General features: G+C 37.9%; 1 protein-coding gene across 2 annotated transcripts in view; it reads left to right on the top strand.

Moving 5' to 3' along the window:
- LOC150091211 (hemocytin-like) overlaps positions 1–23,845 on the top strand; it is a 1,750,539-nt gene that overhangs the window by 169,608 nt on the left and 1,557,086 nt on the right. For both annotated transcript variants that reach the window (XM_090374755.1, XM_090374750.1), the window contains one exon: positions 2,724–2,828. In XM_090374755.1, the coding sequence (XP_090230881.1) occupies positions 2,724–2,828 (105 nt within the window). The remainder of the gene's footprint in view (positions 1–2,723; positions 2,829–23,845) is intronic.

Below are 23,845 nucleotides of genomic sequence, written 5' to 3'. Positions count from 1 at the left end.
CTTTACATACCAACTAAGAAATATTGTTCAAGGTTTAGGCCTAAATGGTTGTCAGATGAACTAATGATACATGTGGCAGAGAAGAAAAACGCATGGGATACATACAAATTAATGGGTGACATGGAAGCCTATGATAGATATAAGTTGGTCTGTAACCAAGTCACAAAGGAGATTAGGCAGGCAAAGGCAGACTACGAAAAATCCTTGGCAAAGGATGCAAAGAAAAACAGAAAAGAGTTCTTTACATATTTGAACTCGAGAAGGAAAGGGATGAATCAGATTGGTCCACTGGATATTGATGGTTCAACAGTTGAGGATCCTGCTCAGGTGGCTAACAATCTAAACGAGTATTTTGCATCTACATTCACGCATGAGGAGTTATTCGGGAAGGGGAATGATGTAGGTAAAGTAAACATTGGCGGTGAGCTGGATGATTTTGTAATAACTGAGAGGGAAGTGGAGGAGAGATTGTTGAGGATAAACATAAAAAAGGCACCTGGGGTGGATGGGATCTATCCAGTTATATTAAAGGAGGCAGCAAAGGAAGTATGCAAACCCCTAGCCATAATTATGAGAGCTTCTTTGGACTCAGGGGAGGTACCCATAGACTGGAGATGTGCAAATGTAACCCCAATTCACAAAGGAGGATCAAAGGCTGACACAAGTAATTATAGACCTGTTAGTTTAACTTCTGTCCCAGGTAAATTAATGGAGGCACTGGTTAAAGAAGCACTGCAGGATCATCTAGACAAGAATTCAGTTATAGCTCAGACGCAGCATGGTTTTGTTAAGGGCAGGTCTTGCCTGACCAATTTGATTGGATACTATGATGTAGTCACAAAAGAACTGGATGCAGGGAATAACTTTGATATTATATATTTGGATCTTAGAAAGGCTTTTGATACTGTTGCACATGGAAGACTGCTGCACAAATTGGAGCAGTGTGGCATTGGAGGCAAATTGCTGCTATGGATAAGGGGATGGTTGAGTGGCAGAAGACAGAGAGTGGTAATCAATGGACACTGCTCAACGTGGACTAATGTTATTAGTGGAGTTCCTCAAGGTTCAGTGTTGGGTCCGTTGTTGTTTTCGGTGTTTATGAATGATATTGATGATGGTATATCAAGTTTAATGTCCAAGTTTGCAGATGATACAAAGGTTGGCAGGGTCGTTAAGGACACTACTGACGCTATGCTGTTGCAACAGGATCTGGAAAGGTTGAACAGATGGGCTGAGAGGTGGCAAATGAAGTTTAACATTGACAAATGTAAAGTACTACATATGGGAAACAGTAACCCCAGAGCAACGTATCAACTCTGCGGTACTACACTGACAGTGGTGGAGAATGAAAAGGACCTGGGGGTGATTGTGCAGGCAGATATGAAGTTCTCTGAGCAGTGCAGACGAGCTGCAAGAGTAGCTCATGGTGTCTTGTCAATGATATACAGGAATTTTTCTAGCAGGGATAAGGAGGTGATTATTCCCTTGTATAAGGCAATGGTTAGGCCACATCTTGAGTACTGTATACAGGTCTGGAGGCCTCATTTCAAGAAGGATGTAGAGCTGCTGGAACGGGTACAGAGAAGGGCAACAAGATTAGTGAATGGAACAAAGGGTTGCTCTTACGAAGAAAGGCTTAAGTTTTGCAAATTGCAGAGTCTGGAGACTAGGCACCGGCGAGGTGATCTGATAGAGGTGTATAAGGCTTTGAATGGTTTGAGCATGCTAAATGCCAATGGGATTCTTCATCTTTCTCAGAATAATCACCTCAGAGGGCATAAATTCAAATTGAGGAAGGACGGATGTCGGATAGATGTGCGGAAATTTGCCTTTGGCCAGCGGGTGGTTGGTTGGTGGAACCGACTTCCATCATTTGTTGTTGAAGCTGATAGCCTAAACAAATTTAAAGCTCAACTGGACAGGTATTTCGAACGAACGGAGGGGTGAAATGCGAGTGGGTTTTTTTTTTTTTTTTTGGCTGATGCTGAATAAGCTTGCTTTCTTGCATCATATGCCTCTACTAATGCTAATGCTAATGCTAATGCTCTTTCAGTTTGATATGATAAGAAATGATATCCTCTAGGTGCCTTTTTGGTAAGAAGAAGAGGTGAAAATCAGTTGGCCTTAAGTCTTATAAGTACTGTATAGAGGGTAAGTTAACACTTCAAACCAAATCTCTTATATGATTTCTTACATAGAACCACTGGTACAAGGGTGGCTTTTATGCTACTGATGCATCTCAGGAGAAACCCAACTATAAGCTTATCTTTGACTGTTGCTACTTCATAATATTGAATCATCAGTGAACAGCAACATTGGCTGGTTCTGTATTTTCTGTACTCAAAAAAACAGATTATATATTTCATTTAAATCTTTATAAATGACTAGTATAGCACCCTGCCATTACTGTACATAGTTTTTTTGAAGATGAATTTAGCATATGTGCCTCCTGTTTTGAGAAGAGTTTTGTGTTAAGAGTTTCATTGCTTTTTAAACATAATATGACTGCTGTTTTTAATTGAATCATTATAATTAATTGGAAGAATGCTTATGTAATATCTTTGAAGAAAAGAATGTCTGTTGCATAGCTCAGTGTCATTCATAATCTTTTGAATTGTTGTTTAATTTGCTTTGTTTTTTAAATAAATTTTTATTATTGTTACAATGTATGCATTTGATTTGTTGAGTAATTACTTATTTCAGGACATTGCATTTCATTACAGCTACCTGCAATCCACCCTGTGAAAATGGAGGAGAGTGTATTGGAATAAATGGAATAAATCATTGTGTTTGCACACCAGATTACAGAGGAAACATTTGCCAATATTGTAAGTAATCTTTTCTCATTGTGTTAACCACATTTTTCCAATCAAAATATAGGCTACTTTTCCAAAGGAGATTGCTGTTTATGAAAGACTGATATGTGTCTTATTAAAATGGATCACGGCCTTATTTGCCTTGGTGCAAATAAGGCCATGATCCTGCTCAGATGAAATGAATCCTACTCAAACATAAAAATCTTGCAATATTAGAGGTGTACAAAATTCACTACTTCAGAAATAATTAATATCCCGCATCATAGTTTGTAGTAATTTTCAACATCAATTAGCAACTCTCATATTGTGAAAATATTTATCATTAGATTATCAGGTCTTCACAGACTGTGCTCGCCCATTGATTAGGCATCAATTAGCATTGAAATAGCTACATTGTTAATAGCATGCATCTTAAATAAATAACAACATACTTTTCATTTGGAAGCACTCTTTTTATTTGAAGTGCAATTTCAAGGCAATTCATAGTAATATGCTTTGCAATATGAGATCAGTGTATGTTGTAGTAAATGTAGGCTTCTTCATAAAATTAAGAGCATCACAGAGATTTTGTAGGGAGGTGTTTTTTTTTATGTCATGACTTACAAACACCTGCCATACTTTACTAAGCCTTAAAGTAGTTCTTTAAGACTTAATAAAGTATTCTTTATAAGTCTTAAATACCTGCAAGTTTTAAGAGCACTTGAAGTTCTGTATATCAAATTCAGGGGCTCCTCTCATTATTTTTCTTCACTAAAATTATTCTTCAAAAAATTTATTTTTCAATAAAATTTATATGCTTTTCTGCATGAGATTTTGAACATGTGGAGATCTTTGCCCCTACTGCGGACCAAGGCTAAGTTTTGCGCTTAAAGGTTGAGCTTATTACAAATTTAGATACAAATACTATTATCAACAGTTCTTTTTAAGTTACTAATATTGTTTTTAATTGTAATAGCATCACAAGAATAGTTGGACTGCTATACATTTAAAAATCTGAGGTACTATCAGGATAATGGCATTCAAGTGTATTGGATTCTTATCAGCTGGTGAATCATTAGCAAACATATGTTTTAAGTGAACAGCTAAGTTGCATATGAAAGTAAAACTTCCACTGCCAAAAAATAATTCACATATACCTTTTAACTCCTAGAATTAGTTCTCATTTGCCCTTCACTGAGCCCTTTGTGACAGTACAGTAGTTCAGTCATGTGTCAGGCATTTGGAGAGGTCTGGATTTGAGACCCATTGATGACTGGAGCAATTTCTAAAGAATTTCTCTTCAATTGAAGTTGTAGTAAACAGATCTCAGGTGGAAGGAGAAGGGTTTCCCTGTGAATTATTCCATGTTTTTCAGCTTTCTCTACTTGTAAATTGGCCGTGAGCATACATTTGTACAGTCATTATACAACAGAACAATATGGTCTAAGTTGCTGTTGCTCTTAAAAACCTTAACAACAGCATCAGCCCCAAACTGCTGTGATATACTATAAGATTGCATGGGAATGATTCAACTACTGCATCTCCGTATACGTTTCTGAAATCATTAGTAAGTCTAACCTTGGCCTAGGGTGCTGAACGATACACATATCTTCAGGACATTTTAGATATTTTGGGTGTCATTCAAATAAAAGATTTTGTAACCCTTTGAATTGTTTACTGAGTGTTACTAGATTAATTTGGTGATGACCATTATCTGCAGTAAAACTTATAAAATGCTACTTGAGAAAAAACATAGTGCATTTAATACCTTTAAATATAAATATTATATTGTTCAGTTGAGCTGTTTTGATTCAATCGGTGTGGTTGAAATGCTTGTGGAATCATGACCTTAAATTTTAGAGCAGCAGTTTTTATGAGATGAAATTAAATGTGAATGATGAGTTGACAGCTTAAATAAATTCAAGACAAACATTTGGAGTGAATGGATGGGTGAAATGTGAAGGGTTTTTTTGGAGTGAATGGGGGAAAGTTTTTTTTTTTTTTTTTTTTTTTCTGATGCTTTATAAGCTTGCTTTCTTGCATCCTATGTCTCTACTACTGCTAATGCTAATGATCACCAGGTGAAAGGAGTCTACAGTAAATCATTCAATACAATCATTTTCATATTTAGCAGTCACGGGCTGAAAGCCTGGTCCACACAAAGAGTGTATGCTACTATGCTCTTGCTCTTAACCACTCGGCTATGGCAGGCCATGATGACTTTCATTACTGATAACTAAACATCAGATAATATGTGCTAAAAATGGGAAAAACATGCGATAACTTTTTTGCATTTATTACGTTTATTACATTACATTTGTTACATTTATTATATATTATAATTTATTTATATTCAATATTTTAAAGTAACAGACTGTTGAATGAAGAGTTTTAGAATAAGTATACTTTTACCTGGAATTATCTTAAATACTGTGCTGGCAGACGGGCAGTAGCATGCTGCAGCCATATGTAGTAGTGTTATGTTCCCTGGTTGACTGCACTCGCATATCCGGTATTAAAATTAGGTAACCAAGCAGAATGAGTCTTGACAAACATTAAATGTTTTCCAACCAAAGAATTGGAAGGAACTGTCTTCAAATTTTTTGACATAATGCAATGCATGCTGGATAATCAAAATTGTCCTAAATTTTGGTGAAGCAAGCCTCTGTAATCCATGGGCTACTAACTAAGTAATGTGGATTAAGTTTAGAAAGAAAACTTGTAATGCAAAAGCTGCTTTTATCATTTATGGAGCACGATCCATAAATGATAAAACGAGACTTCCCCCCCCCCCCGTGGGTTGATTCTCTGTCTGGCCCTAATAATTGCATGGATGAAATTGCATATGCTTGCTTGCTTATCTAGATGAAATTTTCTTCAATATCTTGACAAATTTCATGAATAATGTCATCATGAATGTCATTAATATAAATCTTCCTCAAGGTAGATTCATCTGGGATGTGATTTTTCCAATATGTTTTCAAAAATCATTAGAATTCTGGTTTACGTAACTTATCGAAAGGGATATTGCTGAACCAAGGTTTGAAAAATCACTTTTCTCTTCCCTTGAGGTACATGGTTTGGCAAAAAAGATGCCAAAAAAAAGGCATATGGTTTGCCACATCAGTCACCAAACATGTTTTGGCGACTGATCTGGCAATTTTTTCTTTCTTTTCTTTTTTTTTTTTTTTGTCCACAACATGCGATGTCTTTTCACATATTGTTGATCTGGAGTTTGTTCCCCTTCATGGAGCATTTGTTTCACAAACAATGCAAAAAAAATTATTGCCATCGTTTAGTGTACTCTTTTCCATGAATAGTGTTCCATGATTCCATAAGTTGAGAAGCGGATTTGATTTTTGGTATTTTGAACCAATGCTCAGTTGCCTATTCTATAATTTTTTTTTTTTTTTTAAGTAAAACTGAACTTTATATTACACATTCAAAGGATATATACTTTCATACAGTATTATTTATAACATGAGAATTAAATTGAAATACCCCTTGATATGTTTTTCCATGCTAACTGAAACTTTTCCCAGAACTTTTATTGTAATGTTGTGATGTTTAAAATTTAATGCCTGAAAACTAATAAAATTAATGAAATATGCAGTGTTGCTAGTAATACTCATGTTATGTGTTATATGTATTTATATGCACTAAGAATTAAAAAGAGCTACAATATGTATTATATATATGCAGATATACAAAAGCATGTAATCTGATGCCTACTGATGACGTGTATTTGTAAGTTGTGATTTCGGTGTCTTGTTTCTCTTCATAAATGAAAAAAGCTAATTGTATAAATGTGTACTTTTAATTGTTGCATTTATTATAACTGAAAATTGAACTTTCTTTGGGAATTGTTCTGCAGATAAAGTAGGAATAATATAAGTTTGACAGTCCACTGTTTCAAACTTTTATCTTAGAACTGAATCACATTGCAGTTCATTGAGCCACTTGTTCATAAGCTTTCATCTTCTTGTTCATCTTCTTAATCTGCTTTTTCAAACATCAAAATTAAATGGTGCATTGAATGTGGAAAATTTCATTTCACAAAGCTTGATTTGATGTCTTGAAAAATGCAATTTAAAACTCATCTCTCAATTTTGCAATATTATTTAGTAGTAGTAGTAGTAGTAGTAGTAGTGGCATTTGATGCAAGAAAGCAAATGTGAGCTTATGCAGCATCAGCCAAAAAAAAAAACATTCCCTCCAAATGCCTGTCCAGTTCCTCCTTAAATTTATTCAACCTATCAACTTCCACAACGACAGATGGAAGTTTGTTCCAGCAATTAACCACCCGCTGGCTAAAGGCAAATTTCCGCACATCTATTCTACATCTGTCCTTTCGTAATTTGAATTTATGCCCCCTTAGGTTCATAATCTGAACAAGTGGAAGGATCCCATCAGAATTCAGCGTGCTGAACCCATTCAAGGCCTTATACACCTCAATCAGATCACCGCGCAGGTGCCTAGTCTCCAGCCACTGCAATTTGCAGAACTTAAGCCTCTCTTGATAAGAGGATCCCTTCATTCCCCTCACCAATCTTGTTGCCCTTCTCTGTACATGCTCAAGTAAATCTACATCCTTCCTAAAATGAGGCCTCCAGACCTGTACGCAGTACTCAAGGCGTGGCCTGACCATTGCCTTATACAGAGGGATAATCACCTCCTTTTCCCTGCTAGCAAAATTCCTATATATCATTGACAAAACCTCATGACCAGCCCTGGCAGCCTGTCTGCATTGTTCAGATAACTTCATATCTGCCTGCACAATTACTCCCAGGTCTTTTTCATTTTCTATCACCTTAAGTGTAGTACCACACAGTTGGTACATTTCTCTGGGGTTACTTCTACTCGTATTCAGTACTTTGCATTTGTCAAGGTTAAACTTCAGTTACCACTTCTTAGCCCATCTGCCCAAATTATCCAGATCCTGTTGCAGTAGCACACTGCCATTACTGTCATTAACAACCCTGCCAACCTTTGTATCATCTGCAAACTTCGACATTAAGCCTGATATACCTTCATCAATATCATTGATAAATATACAAAACAACAGTGGACCTAACACCGAACCCTGTGGGACTCCACTAATAACATTAGTCGAAGAATAGCAGCACCCATTGATTACCACCCTCTGTCTTCTTGCACTTAACCATCCATTTATCCATTGTAGTAACTTACCCTTAATACCATTCTGCTCCAATTGTACAATAGTCTTCCATGCGCAACAGTGTCAAAAGCTTTCCTAAAATCCAAATATATGATATCATAATTATTTTTTGCATCCAGTTCCTTTGTAACCACATCATAATATCCTATCAAATTTGTCAGACAAGACTTTCCCTTAACAAACCCATGCTGTGTCTGAATTATTGCTGCAGTCCTGTCTAGATGATCCTGCAATGCATCTTTAACCAACGACTCCATTATTTTACCCGGAACAGAAGTTAAACTAACTGTTCTGTAATTACTTGTGTCACCGTTCGATTCCCCTTTGTGAATTGGAGATACATTTTCACATCTCCAGTCTGTGGGAACCTCCCCTGAGTCCAAGGATGCTCTCATAATTATGGCTAAGGGTTTGCTTAGTTGCTTTGCCGCCTCCTTTAATATAACTGGATAGATCCCATCCACCCCAAGTGCTTTTCTTACGTTTAACTTCAACAATTTCTCTTCCACTTTGCTCTCAGTTATTACAAAATCATTAAATATCCTGCTACAATTTGATAACCTTCTGCCATTTTCAAACCTTAATAATTCCTCACGTGTGAATGTAGATGCAAAATACTCATCAGTTTGTTTGCTATCTGAGCAGGATCATCAACAGTCGAACCATCGATGTCAAGTGGACCAATCAGATTCATCGCCTTCCTTTTAGAGTTTATATAAGTAAAGAAATCCTTGCTGTTTTTCTTAGCATCTTTTGCCAAGGATTTCTTGTAATCTGCTTTCGCCTGCCGAACCTCCTTTGTGACCAGATTACAGATTAACTTGTATCTGCCATAGGCTTCTGAGTCGCTTGATAATTTATATGCATCCCATGCATTTTCTTCTCTGTTACGAGTCTCATTAGTTCATTTGACAACCATTTTGGCCTAAACCTTGAACAATATTTCTTAATAGGTATGAAACTTTTAGTAACTTCCACGATTAATTCCTTGAATGCTTCCCACTTAGAATGTACTATTGGTAACATCGTCAGTTGATCCCACTGTACAGAATTTAAAAACTGTCGCAGACCACTGTACTCACTTTTACGGAAGCAAAAACCCTTTCCTTTATCCCTGATGGTAATTAAATCTTTAAGTAAATACCACGTCAGTACACTGTGATCACTGCCACCTACTGGTTCTTTTATCTGCAAATTCCTAATACATGAATGATCACTGCTGATAACCAGATCAAGAGTATTACTTTCTCTGGTTGCCTCTCAAACATGCTGCTGCAGAAAACAATCATCCAATAAATCCACAAATATCTGACTAGTGTGTGAGTGCCAAACCCACAAGTTCCAGTCAATATCTGGGAAGTTAAAATCCCCCATTATAAGACATTCCGATTTACTAGCCCACTCTATTTCTCTATACAATTGTTTATTGTACTCATTCAAGTCATTAGGCCTATAACACACTCCTACTGCTTTCGCAGTGCTTATGCCACACCAAACTGACTCAACAGTGCACTGTTCATCTATATCAACTGGATGCACTTCTTTTGATTTTATGTTTTTCTTTATTAACAGCATAACACCTCCTCCCTTCCTATCCTGCCTATCCTTTCTGTACACATTGCATTCCCCAAATTCCAGTTCGGCATTCCTTATATCTGTGTGACACCACGTCTCCGATATCCCAACAATATCCGCCTTTGATGTCTTGACCAACACTTCAAATTCATCAAATGTATTTACTATACTTCTAGCATTGGTATACATGCAAGTATACATGCACCTATTCTTATTCTTAGTTACTCTAACACATCCCATATACCCACCTGTTTCACGATGACTGCCATCCGTCCCTGAAACCCCCAACACCCCTCGCTCCAGGTCGCCACTTATTCTAATAGAAGTTGTGCAAGAATCACCTTCACCTCTGCCTACGGCTACTGTTAAACTATTAGTCCTTGTATCCCCCCCCAAGCTATCAGTTTTCCGACCCACCCAACACTGCCTCGATAGCATCAGCAAATATTCTTGCACCCTTTCTATTTAAGTGTATCCCATCTCTGTAGAAGCAGTCTCTCCTGTTAACAAGTACAGTCCAGGCTGAAAAAAATTCTATCCCTTGAGCCTTGCACAATCTTTCCAGGGCCGAATTGATCGACAAGGCTCTCATTATATACTCCCTCCTATCGTGTCTGTGCAGAATTACAGACACTTTCAAATTCAACCCTAATTCACGGCTTTTTTTCATCAGCGACCTGTACTTGTTAAGTAATTCTGCCGGTCTCCTACTCTTAATATCATTAGTGCCAACGTGTACAACTATATCACCTTTTGTGCCCCTAAAAGATGATATCTGCTCTCCAACGTCATCTACCTTTGCCCCTGGCAGACATACCCTGGTCCTGTTCCACCTATCCTTTTTACAAAGCATGTTTCCCATTTCCTGACAATAGAGTCACCAACAACTACTAGTTCCTGTGTTCCACTACTACTTGTTCCACTTTGTAGGGCCAACATAGAGCTAACAGTACAGAAATCATTAGCATAAGTGATCATGGAGCTCTAAGTTAGATGATGAGAGGAGAGAGAGAGAGAGAGAGAGAGAGAGAGAGAGAGAGAGAGAGAGAGAGAGTGAGAGAGAGAGAGAGAGAGAGAGAGGGGGGTAGCAGTTGTTAAAGGTAAAGAATGGGTTTTAGTTTCAGGAAAGGAGATTACAATAGCTTAAGGTATTCCATGGTCTCTATCAACTGGTGGGATAGCACACTGAACATAAACTACATTAGAATATGGTATAATTTTAAAATTATGGTCATAGAAGCTATGAATGCATATATACTTGAGTAGAACAAGATGGCATGGGAAAGATGCAGAATGATAAAAAGTACTGAAGCCTGTAACAACTACAAGTTGATTCTAATCGTACCAAAAAAAAGTTAGGCTGGGAAAGACAAATTATGAGAAATCACTGGCTGAGAGAGCAGAGATTGGAGACAAATAGTTTTTTTCATATGTAAATATAAAGAAGAGAAAAACAAATGAGATCAGACCCTTGTGTAATGGGTGCAGGAAGGTCTTAAGAAATGCGACTGACGTTGCAGACAAACTGAACAAGTACTTTGTATCAAAATCTACAGTTGAAAGACCCTTCAGAGCGAGAAACTGTGTAGGGGAACCTGGGAAGCGTAAAATTTTTAGTGATTTTGAAATTTCAGAATATTATTTATTCAAAAAAAATTTTCAAGCCTAAATGCAAGTAAGTTTCCTGGTGGTGATGGCACCTACCCATGGAACCATCAAGGTTAATTATGATGGCATCACTGGACTAGGGAGAAATTCCCTTGGACTGGAGATGTACCAATATATTGCTAAAACATAAAGGCAGTTTTTAAGGATGAAGTATTATCCACTTTGCTCTTAGAACTGCCTTTATGTACAGACCGGTCAGTCACACTGCAGTGATAGGAATAATCATGGAAACAATGATTAAGGGTACAGTTCAGGATTATTTAAATGGAAATAGAATTCTGAAAGAAACAGCATGGTTTTTTAAAGGGAAAAGCATGTTTAATCAAACTGGTTAACTGTTTTGATAGTCATTCATGAATGGATGTAGAAAATAATTTCAACATTGTTTACTTAGATTTCGGTAAAGCATTTGACCTAGTCCTGCATGAGAGTGCTTACTATATAATCTGGAACATTGTAGAATCACTGGTAAGATGGACTGTAGGGTGTTTGCATAGCAGGAGGCAGAGGGTTGTGATTAATGGTCACTTTACAGATTGGACTAATGTAAGATGTGGGATTCTCCAAGGACCAGTACTGAGACCAATGTTTGTTTGATTTTCTTAAATGACTTCAACAAAGGGATATAAGATTTAATTTTCAGATGATGTCACAATCGATACAGCAGTTAATGATCAGCACCAAGTAATGCTTCTTTAGGATGACTTAGATAGCCTTCATTGGTGAGAAAAGCGACAGCTATGTTTTAATGCAGCAAAATGCAACGTCTGTTGCTTGTGGAATAGCAACACTAAAATAACTTTTACACTTGTTAGGATTGAATTAAAACTATTAGAGGAAGAAAGTGATTTGGTAGTTTTGATATGGCCAGATAGAATTCTTCAAGCAGTGTAGACAGGTTAAAAGGAAGGCCCATGGTATCAAATTGATAATTTATCAATCATATGTATCCATCAAGGATGGAGACTGCACTTTAAAAAAAAACAAAAAAACATCAAGCTTCTTGAAAGGGCCCAAAGAGAGACAATGTGTCTGGTGGGATGAGCAAAAGGATGCCCCTATGAAAAAAACACTTTGAATACGGAATTGCAGAGCTTGATAATTGGCACTTTAGAGGAAACCTGATTAAGGTGTATAAGGCTCTGAAAGAAGAAAGTGCAGCAATGAGGGCAAAATTTTCATTGGCATATGTGATTCCAGAACTAGGAGCCATAAATTAAAATTATGGGAGAGGAGGTTTAGATTAATTACAGGAAGTTTTTTTTCAGCCAGTGAGTTGCTGATTACTGGATTAACTTAAGTTGCCTTCATAGGTGGTTGAGGTTGTCAGTTTGGGGAGATTCAAAAGTCAGAGAGATAGGTATAGGATATGTGAGGAAAGATTCAGATAAGTAGTTTATTTCTTTTCATATTTATATTAATTTTATATACAGGTAGTTCTTGACTTTACAAGTTAATTCGTTCCTAACACGCACTCGTAAAGCTGAAATTTATATCCCATAGACGTAATGTTAAAAACAGGGGTTACGTTCTCAACAATGAAATTTTACCATAGTAATGTTAAATAAAGGTGAACAAAACAATAGTTTAGCTTAAACAATGATTTATTTATCCAAAGAAATGAAAACATATCATTTAAAATCAATGAAATTATAATAAAAAAGAAATTATTTATGTCATAGAAATGTTGAAGAATGTTTACGCTTCATCACCATCAGCTGTATGCAGACTCGTTGATGGTTCAACATTTAGTGTTGGCTTGGCACTTGCTGGTTTATTGGAAGCACAAGGGATTATCATCTTCTTCGGAAATGTTTCAAGAGTCGTCAAGACAGTCTTCTCTTTTCTTTATAGATTTCACCATAGCATGCATAACCATTTTTCAAATCTGTAGCAGCTTTTCTAGTGCACTCGAAATTTGAATCTTGTGACCCGAAAACCTCAATTGCTTTTTCTGTGTTGAAAAGCTTCATCAAGCCTTTGAGAGTGAAGTAACGAAGTTGCAGCTGTTAAATCTTCTTCCTCAGCGTCATCACATTTTTCGATTTTAAGGAAGTCGTCCTTTGTGAGCTCTCCATTGTGTGCTTGAAGCAGATCAGTGACATAAGTTGTAGAAACCTCAAGTTGCAATTGTTTAGCAATATTAACGACCACTTCTGTTTCACTTTGTACCATCTCTGCTTGTTCTTAAAATCCTTCAAAATTATCAATGAACTGAGGAAAGATTATTCAAAACACCCTTCATGTTCTTCTCTGTACTTTTGTCCCAGGCTCTTTCAGAGGTGGACTGGGTCAAATATTCTTACTGGGGAAAACTTATAGCAGCCTCATACTAGTGTTTATGGCCAAAATCACACCGGCCTCCGGCCCATCGAGGTTTCCCTGGTAAGTCTTATGGCCAGTCCGACTCTGGGCTCATTTTATTGTTTTGATTGCATCTAAAATATGGAATTCTTTCCAAAATTCTTTAAGAGTTGGATCTCCCTCCTTATCTCTGCGTGAACAAACAAACGTATGTGCAGAAGTATGCCAATGTGATGAACAGCAGTATTGTGTAGTTAGGTGTATGGTTTGAAATGATATTTATGAATATTTAGCAGTATTTATTTATTGCAATTAATGATCATATATTCGATTTTGTTGATGTTTTGAAAAAAAGAACTCGCAAACCTGGAAACTCGGAAGGCGAAAACTTCTAAAGCGGGAACTGTTTGTGTGTGTGTGTGTGTGTGTGTGTGTGTGTGTTTGTGTGTGTGTGTGTGTGTGTGTGTGTGTGTGTGTGTGTGTGTGTGTGTGTGTGTGTGTGTGTGTGTGTGTGTGTGTGTGTGTGTGTGTGTGTGTGTGTTTTGGCTGATGCAGCAAAGGTCTCCAGTGTTTCCTTGCACATATGGCTAATGCCAATACATGTATACTATTCCCAATTTAGTATAAATTTTGTTGGCCTGTACACTGTACATTTACATTAAACCAGAAATTATTCTACTTTACCTGGTGTAACCATTCAAAAATATTCAGTTCTTCTTCTTCACAGAACTATTTTCTAAATAAGCAGTGAAGTGAAAACATGGGTTTAAACTGAATTTCAAAATCTGTTTATGGTATTGTAGGAGGTGTGATCAAAAACGGTAATGGACTAACTTTGTATGTTGAAACTGTGAGTCATAGTAAGTTGTGACTTGTTGCAACATGTTTGGTAACATATGTAACTTATTATTATTAGCCATATGGTGCAAGGAGATTGTCACAGACATTCTCTCAGATATGCCAGACAAGCTGTACTTGCTAAAACACTGATGGAAAACACTTCCTAAAACACTGATGGAACTGATATTCGGGTGACACTCAAGTAGTGGACCCAATTTCAGTGTAGTCTGAGTGATCTGTGACAACCAAATCTTCTGCTTGCACCTTCACAATGGTGGGACTGTTAGTAATCCTGAGTATAACCTCCATGCACAAGTACATGGTGGGTGAGCACCCAGGTGTGAACCAACATAAGCAGGGGTCAAGGTGCGGCGCCCATGGAGGAATGCTGCACCTCTGTGTTACCAGGCAATACTAGGTGGTAGATGACTCCCATCAACCGCCTCATCAAATACCATCAATTTACTTATTTGAGGCTTCAAGTGGTGGAACCCATGTTTAGTCTCCAGAGCTAAGTTCTGGTTAACCCTTCCCCATTTCTTCCATCATGCAGTAAGATTGAGGACTTTTGAGGTTAGGATGAACATCGTGGTGAGATTCAGTATTCCTTACATTCTGAGGGTACAGCTCTAAAATGGTGTTGGCAGGCCGCTGGTTAGTATACCGGAATGAACCTATTGGTAACTCTCTAGGAGGCTTCTGGATCAGCTAGTGTATAATCTTCCTACCTCTACTCTGCCAGATAGTGACTGGAGGGAGTCCGAATAGTGTGAATGCAGGGGACGTTGTCGAGGCCCCGTTATGTCAAGGATCTGGGTATATTCTTACCATGTGTATGCCATATCCAAAAATTTCATTACTTCATGCAGCATGTCCCACCCACTTTTTCTTACTATTGAAACACCATGAATTGTCAAACTAATAGAGCAAGCTTATCTGCTAAAAGATCTAAACCTCCAAAACACTTCCTAATTTATTTCACAAATATACGTGGTCTCAATTATAATCTCAACGATGTCCATTTCCACTTGCATTCTGCTAAACCCCATGTACTTTTTCTGACAGAATCTCAGTTATTAGTTGATTCAACTACTGCTCATCTCAGTTGCCCAAATTATTTTCTGTATGATTCCTTTCGCCACAAAGGTGGTACTTGTGCATATGTCCATTCTGATATTCCCTGTCAAAGACTTGGTAATTTGGAATCTCCTCTTTTCTATCTTCTCTGGGTTAAAATCTCTCTACCTTATTGGGTCAAATTCATCTGTTGTCTCTACCGTTCTCCAACAACTCCACTAATTACTTGGAGCTCTTTGACTTCCTCTCTTTGCAACTTGACTTTCTCCAGTCCAAATTTCCTAACAGTGAGGCAATTTTCCTTGGTGATTTTAATGTTCAAATCTCCAGCTGGCTTCCGTTTTCTAGTCACACCAACCCAGCTGGTCAAGATGCTGAGGCTTTTGCAATTATTAATGACCTTGACAAGATTGTTCATTTACCCACAAGAATACCGGACAATCCTAACTGTACAGCCAACCCGCTTGATCTTTTTCTCACAAACAACCCTTCTAAGTACACTGTTGAAGTGAGAGGTCCTTTAGGCACCTCAGATCACAACTTGGTGATTGTCTCTTCTTCAATGGAGCCTTTATCTCATGGCTATTCCCCACCCCGTATTGTTTGGCTTACAAGAAAGCAAAATTGGATTACCTGCGAGGTTTCTTTTCTTCTTTTCCTTGGTCGGATTACTGTTTCAAAACTTCTGATGTCAACGTATGCTCAGATCGTGTCGGTGAAATTATTCTTGCAGGAATGGAATCCTTTATCCCACACTACACTTTAAAATCTCGTCCTTTATCTAAACCTTGGTTTTCGAATAAATGTGCTAAGGCTGTTCAAGTGAAGAACGTTGCATATCGTAATTGGCTAGTTTCTGATTCTTCAGTTTCATTTTCTGCCTACACCAAAGCTCGCAACAATTGTAAAGCAGTTATTAATCAGTCCAAACTAGAGTTTGAACAGGCTAAGAGTAGAAAACTTGCTTCTTGCCCTAATGGTAGCCGAGCATTCTGGTCTCTTGCCAAAGCTATTGACCGCAACTTTTGCCAATCTCTGCTCCAACCTCTGTCCAAACCAGCTGGTTCTGTTTTCACTTCAGCCAAGGATAAAGCTGACCTGCTAGCATTCCATTTTTCTTCCAAATCATGTATTAATGATCTTGATAAAACACCTCCCACCATTCCCAACATGCTCCATTCAATGCCTCCTGTGGTCTTCCGTCAAAAGGATGTCAGAAGGATTTTGACGAATCTTAATGCTAAGAAAGTTCCTGGTCCTGATGGTATTTCTCCACTTGTTCTGAAAACCTGTGCTCCTGAACTGACTCCTGTTCTTTGCCGCCATTTTTCACTTTCTTGTTCCAAAGGTGTTTTTCCTTCTGCTTGGAAATTTGCTCATATCCAGCAGTTCCTAAAAAAAGGGTGACAAATCCCTCCCATCCAATTATCATCCCATTGCAATTACTTCTACTCTTTCTAAAGTAATGGAGAAATCAATTAACCTCCAACTCTTAAACTACCTAGATTCAATGGAAACGTTCAGTGAAACACAAGTACATGCTCTAGACATCTCAAAGGCTTTCGATCGTGTTTGGCATAAAGGTCTTCTAAACAAGCTTCCATCTTATGGTTTGCCAACTGTTATTTGCAATTGGTTATCCAGTTTTCTCTCTGATTGCTCATTGAGGGTGATGGTAGATGGCTCTCAGTCTTCTAACTTCTCCACCAATGCTGGTGTCCCCCAAGGTTCAGTTCTTTCCCCCACTCTTTTCCTCTTGTATATTAATGACGTTCTTCCATTGACTGAAAATCCTATCCATAGTTTTGCCGATGATAGCACATTGCATTCCACTTTCCATTTTGAGAAACCTTGCCCTGCTCAATCAGCTTCAACTTCTCGAAAATCTGCTACCAATTCCTTAAATGCCAATCTCCATGTAATTCTCCAGTGGGGCAAAGACAACTTAGTTGATTTCAGTCCTTCTCAGCCTTGTCTTATATCTCGCAAAAAAGATTCGTCTGCTCCTATGCTTATCTTTGGTGACACTCTGATTTCTAGGTAAAATGATATATCTCCTTTGGGGATTACTCTGACTTCTAATCTCCCTCTCTCTCTCTCTCTCTCTCTCTTGGCACAAGCACATTACAAATATTGCTTCCTCTGCATCTAAAAAACTTGGTTTTCTCTTTCGCTCTTCTCGTTACTTTTCTTCCAAACAGCTGCTCACTCTGTACAGATCGCAAATCCACCCTATTATGGAATATTGTTCCCACATCTGTGGTGGAGCCCCCAAAACCTCTCTCTCTCTCAAGCTTCTTGATTCCATTCAGAAGAGATCAGTTAGGTTAATTAATGATTCATCGCTAACAGAGTCTCGCCACTCGCTGTCTCATAGACGTAGTGTTTCTGCTGCATGCCTCTTCTACAGATATTTCCATGGGCACTGTTCTTCTGAATTGGCTTTTATAATTCCCGCTTTCATTTCAAAACAATCTGAACATGTACCACCACCAGCCACCATCCATTTACACTTCAAACTCACAGAACCAACTTTTCATCTTCCTCGTTTATTCATTCAACTGACGTTTTCTGGAACAACCTTCCTTCATACATATTTCCTGAAAATTATAGTCTACAGAAGTTGAAGTCCAATGTCAACAAATATCTTCTTTCGTCTTCCCAACCTCCACCCCCAAGCACGTACTAAGTACTATAGCTTCTAATACCTCTCGTGTTTGGGGGTCTACATAAAAAAAAAAAAAAAAAAAAAGAGAAAGAAGCCTGAGGCTTATGTGCACCAGCCAAAAAAAATTCCCCAGTTACCCCGAGAGAGAGAGAGAGAGAGAGAGAGAGAGAATCAGAAGTAGAAAGGAATCACTAAGAAAGAGAAGAATGATGATATCCAGCTCAGGACCCTTGGGGGTGCCAAACCCATATTCACAAGATTCAAGCCCCTTTACCTAGAGATATTAACACATGAATTTCCCATTTACTTGCAGTCAGTTTGAATTACTGTGCTTTTAATAAAAGAGTTTTACAAAGTGTGACATAAAATTCCTGGACTGATGTTGTGAGCATGTTGGATGAGTTTTAAAATAAATGAATGTGTTATGCTGTAGTTCAAACTTCCTCCAATAGATGGTGTTGAAGAGATTGTCCAGTAGGCTGACAGGTTGCAAGTAGCAATCAGTTTCATTAGTACTGTTAACATTCTGATATAATGATTTCACAATGGAGCAGTGAACAGAAATCAAATTTTAAACTGTGAAAATCTGGAGCAGAAAGATGTGAAATGTTAAAAACTGTTTATGGTGATGAAACGTTAAGTCAGACCAGTGTTTTTGAATGGTATAAGTGGTTCAAAAATGGATGTGAGGATGTTCGTGATGACCCAAGATGTGGGTGTCTATCAGTCTCTCAAAATGAGGACAGAGTTGCAAAAGTTCAGGAAATTTTGACAAGTGATCATTGTTTGAATCTTGGAATTATGGTCTATGAGTGGCATATGAATAAAGAGATGATTTATCAAATTTTGAATGAAGATTTAAGGAAAAGAAGTCATACAAAATTTGTGCTGTATAGCTTTGTGGATGAGCAGAAGCAATGAAGAGTGTAATCATGCAATGACTTCATCCAGACTTGTCAAGGAAATCCTAATTTCCTGTACTGTATTATCATTGCAGATGAGTTTCGGGTGTTTTCAGTATGACGCAGAGATGAAGCAACTCTGGGACATACTGAAATACCGTACATTCATCAGTGGACTTCAAAATAATCAACAAGGTCCAAAATAGTTTCATTTGTAGAAATCCAGGATCAAGATGATGCTGATCATACTTTTTTTTTACTATAAACAGGGTATGTTTCACAAGGAATTTGTACTAGAAGGTGAAAGACAATGCTGCTTTCTATGTACAGGTGCGTCAAAGACTATTGAAGTGCCTTTCCTGGGTGAGGCCACAATTTCGAGGGAAGACAGCTGGTTCTTGTTGCATGACATTGCCCCCTCACCAAGTCCACATTTGTTGTGAAGACATTTCTGTTCAGATATGGCATTGAACAGACCACCCATCACCCTACTCTCTTGATTTAGCACCATTGTGAAAGCTGCACCTAAAGGAAAGAGATTTCAGGATGTTGAGGACAAAGAAAAACGTATCTGCCGAATTGAACATAATTTCTTTCCAATACAGTGTAATAAGTGCATTCAATCAGTGGATATTACTTTGGATAAAAATAAAACCATTTTTGTGCTCCTTCGCTTTGTGTTTTTTTATTGCATGATCATGAGTCCTGTAACTTTATTGCTATGCCTTATATGTGTTCTATTGCACATTAAAATCAGTCATTTTACTGAGCAGCAAATTTGCATCAAATTTTATTAAAAATTAGAGAAAAGTATAATAGAAAGACACAAAATCTTAAAAAAGCTTTCAGAGAAGATATAATGTGTCATTTGAAGATTTTTCAGTAGTTTGCAAATTTTAAAGGGAGTTGCTTGTTTGCATTGGCATTAGCATTAGTAGAGGCATACGGTGCAAGAAAGCAAGCTTATGCAGCATCAGCCTAAAAAAAAAAAAAAAAAATGCTCCGATTTCACCGCTCCATTCATTCCAAATACCTGTCAGCTCAGCCTTAAATTTATTTAGGCTATCAACTTCCACAACAATAGATGGAAGTCTGTTCCACCAATCAACTACCCGCTGGCTAAAGGCAAACTTCAGCACATCTATCCTACAACTGTCTTTCCTCAATTTGAATTTATGCCCTCTCAGGTGATTATTCTGAGCAAGAAGGAGAATCCCATTAGCATTGAGCTTCAAAGCTTTATACACCTCAATCAGATCACCTTGCAGGTGCCTAGTCTCGAAACACTGTAATCTGCAAAATTTAAGCCTTTCTTCATAAGAGCAACCCTTTGTTCCATTCACTAATCTTGTTGCCCTTCTCTGTACTCATTCTTAAAATAAATGAGGTCTCCAGACCTGTATACAGTACTCAAGGTGTGGCCGGACCATCGCCTTATACAAGGGAATAATCAACTCCTTATCCCTGCTAGAAAAATTCCTATATATCATTGACAATACACTATGAGCTACTCTTGCAGACCGTCTGCACTGCTCTGAAAACTTCATATCTGCCTGCACAATTACGCCAGATCCTTTTCCCTCTCTACCACTGTCAGTGTTGTACCACAGAGTTGATACGTTACCCTAGGGTTACTGCTTCCCATATGTAGTACTTTACATTTGTCAATGTGAAACTTCATTTGCCACCTCTCAGTCTATCTGATCAACTTTTTTAGATCCTGTTGCAGGAGCATACTGTCATTAGTGTTATTGACAACCCTACCAACCTTCGTATCGTCTGCAAACTTGGACATTAAGCTTGATATACCATCATCAATGTCATTTATAAATACAGAAAACAATAATGGACCCAACACTGAACCCTGAAGGACTCCACTAATAACATCAGTCCTCGATGAGCAGTGTCCATTGATTACCACTCCCTGTCTTCTCCCACTCAACCATCCGTTTATCCAAAGCAGCAATTTGCCTCCAATGCTGCACTGCTCCAATTTGTGTAGTAGTCTTCCATGTGCAACAGTATCAAAAGCCTTTCTAAGATCCAAATATATGGTATCCAAGTTGTTCCCTGCATCCAGTTGCTTTGTGATCACATAGTATCCAATCAAATTGATCAGACAAGACTTTCCCCTTAACAAACCCATGCTGTGTCTGAGCTATAACCGAAGTCTTATCTAGATGATCTTGCAGTGCTTCTTTAACCAGTGCCTCCATTAATTTCCCTGGAACATAAGTTAAACTAAGGAGGATCAAAGGGCGACTTGTGTCACCCTTTGATCCTGCTTTGGGAATTGGGGTCACATTTGCACATCTCCAGTCCATGGGTACCTACCCCGAGTCCAAGGAAGCTCTCATGATTATGGCTAAGGGTTTTCTTACTTCCTTTGCTGCCTCCTTTAATATAACTGGATAGATCCCATCCACCCCAGGTGTCTTTCTTATGTTTACCTTCAACAATTTCTCATCCACTTTGCTCTCAGTTATTACAAAATCATCTAGCTCACTGCAAGAGTTTAGTTCACCTATGGTATTCCCCTCCCTGAATAACTCCTCATATGTGAATGTAGATGCAAAATGCTCATTTAGTTTGTTAGCCACCTGAGCAGGATCATCAACAGTTGAACCATCGATATCCAGTGGACCAATCTGATTCATCCCCTTCCTTCTAGAGTTTACACAGGTAAAGAACTCTTTGCTGTTTTTCTTTGCGTCCTTTGCCAAAGATTTCTCATAATCTGCTTTCGCCTACCTAATCTCCTTTGTTACTTGGTTACAGACCAGCTTATATCTATCATAGGCTTCCATGTCACCTTTTTAATTTATATGTGTCCCATGCATTTTTCTTCTCTGCCACAAGTCTCATTAAGTTCATCTGACATCCATTTAGGCCTAACCTTGAACAATATTTCTTAGTTGGTATGTAAAGCTTAATAATTTCCAAGATTAATTCTTTGAATGCTTCCTATTTTGAATTTGCTGTTTGTAAATCATCAGTTTGTCCCACCGTATAGAATTTAAGTACTGTCTCAGACCTCCATAGTCGCCTTTACGAAAGCAAAAACCCTTCCCTTTACTCTTGATGGTAGTTACCTCTTTGAGTAAATCCCACTTTAGCGCACTGTAATCACTGCCACTTAGTCGTTCCTTTATCTGCAAATTCTTAATGCATGAAGAATCACTATTGATAATCATATCAAGAGTATGTTTTTGTTGTTGTTGAAAATAGTCGTCTAATAAATCGACAAAAGCCTTGTTAGTGTGTGAGTGACCAACCCACAAATTCCACTCTCTATCTGGGAAATTAAAATCCCCCATTATATGACTCTCTGATTTACTGGCCCACTATATTTCCCTGCACAGGTTTTTATTATACTCATCAGAGTCATTAGGCCTATAACACACTCCTACTCTCAATTTTGATCTCCCAGTGCTTATGTCACACCAAACTGACTCAACACTGCACTGTCCAGCGATGTCGACTGTGAGGTAATTCTCGCTAGCCACCTTCCAACTTCAAGAAACAATGGTTCAATCACTTATATTCATGATCTGATTAGGAATAATCAAAATTTAACTATACACAAAGTTGCTAATGAAGTTAGTATTTCTTATGTGATTGTCAGTGAACTTTAACACAAAATTTGTGAATGTGACCATTTCAGCCAAATTTATGCCTCCAATTACTGAGCACGGAGAATTATAGCATGTAAAGTTCAAGAGCTGCAGAACCACACTGTTTCTTCACTCATTTCCGGTGACAAATAATAGGTGTATGTGTATATTCCAGAAACAAAGGCCTGTTTCTCTCATTGGAAGACATCATCTTTTCCAAAGCCCAAAAAACAAGGCAATCTCAATCAAATTTGAAGATCATTCTAATCATATTTTTTGACTCAAAGCTCTCTATTCATTATGAATTTGTCCTGCATGGTCAAATGAACCAGGAATACTACTAAACAGATCTACATTGATTACACAATGCTGTTCAGAGAAAATTGGCTTCAGAGAATGGGATACTTGCAACATAACATTGGCCTCTGCACACTTAGCGCTTTCCATTCAAGAATTTCTTGCATGGAGAGTTTTCTTGCTTGTGATACACTCCATCTCTGTGGTCCCCACCTACTATACTCCCAGGATTCCCTCTGTCCCTCCCCAAAAACTCTAAGTCCCATCAAAGATCACAGATTTGTAATTGATGATGAAACTATTCCGGGACACAATACAGGGACTATTTGCAACTAAAAAAAAAAAAAAAAAAAAAAAAAGGGAAAAAAAAGAAGAAGCCTATTAAGAATTCTGCCAGAAGTTGCAGAAGTGTTGGTATACGATGTGAAGGAGATTGCTTGGATGGAGATCCATCCAAATATCTGGAAAGAAAGAAAGAAAGATAGATAGATTTTATTTTTATTTTTTTTTTTATTTAAAACATGAACAGTAGATACATTTTCAACAACAACTATTTACATTCTATGTACAAAGGAAAAATAAAGAAACTTTTTAGAATGAAATACAAACATTTCAATTTCAGGAATTAAGAAAACAGTTTCTTGGCATTGGATCATTCTCATATTAAGTGTCACACGTTGAAGGTGATGGTGAACAGGTGACTGCCACTGTTCCATTCACTGTTAAGATGATCCACAGTTTCTGGTCTTTTGCAGTGGAATTCGAGTAGAAGTCTGCTCTACAACTTCCTCCGTAGGCTCCACTTCAGATGTTGCGGTGATGGAGGCACATCGCCACTGCTTCTTGTGTGCTTCAAGTAGAAGTTGTAAATGACGGCCTTGGCCGCAATGAATAGGAAGTTGCAGGTGGTGTGTGCTATCTGCTCA

Source organism: Mastigoproctus giganteus, chromosome 1 (assembly GCF_048544385.1).
Source record: "Mastigoproctus giganteus isolate SK-2022 chromosome 1, ASM4854438v1, whole genome shotgun sequence".
In the NCBI taxonomy this organism is placed as follows: domain Eukaryota; kingdom Metazoa; phylum Arthropoda; class Arachnida; order Uropygi; family Thelyphonidae; genus Mastigoproctus; species Mastigoproctus giganteus.
Note: the sequence above shows the minus strand (reverse complement) of the source record. Positions and strands in the feature narration are given on the sequence as shown.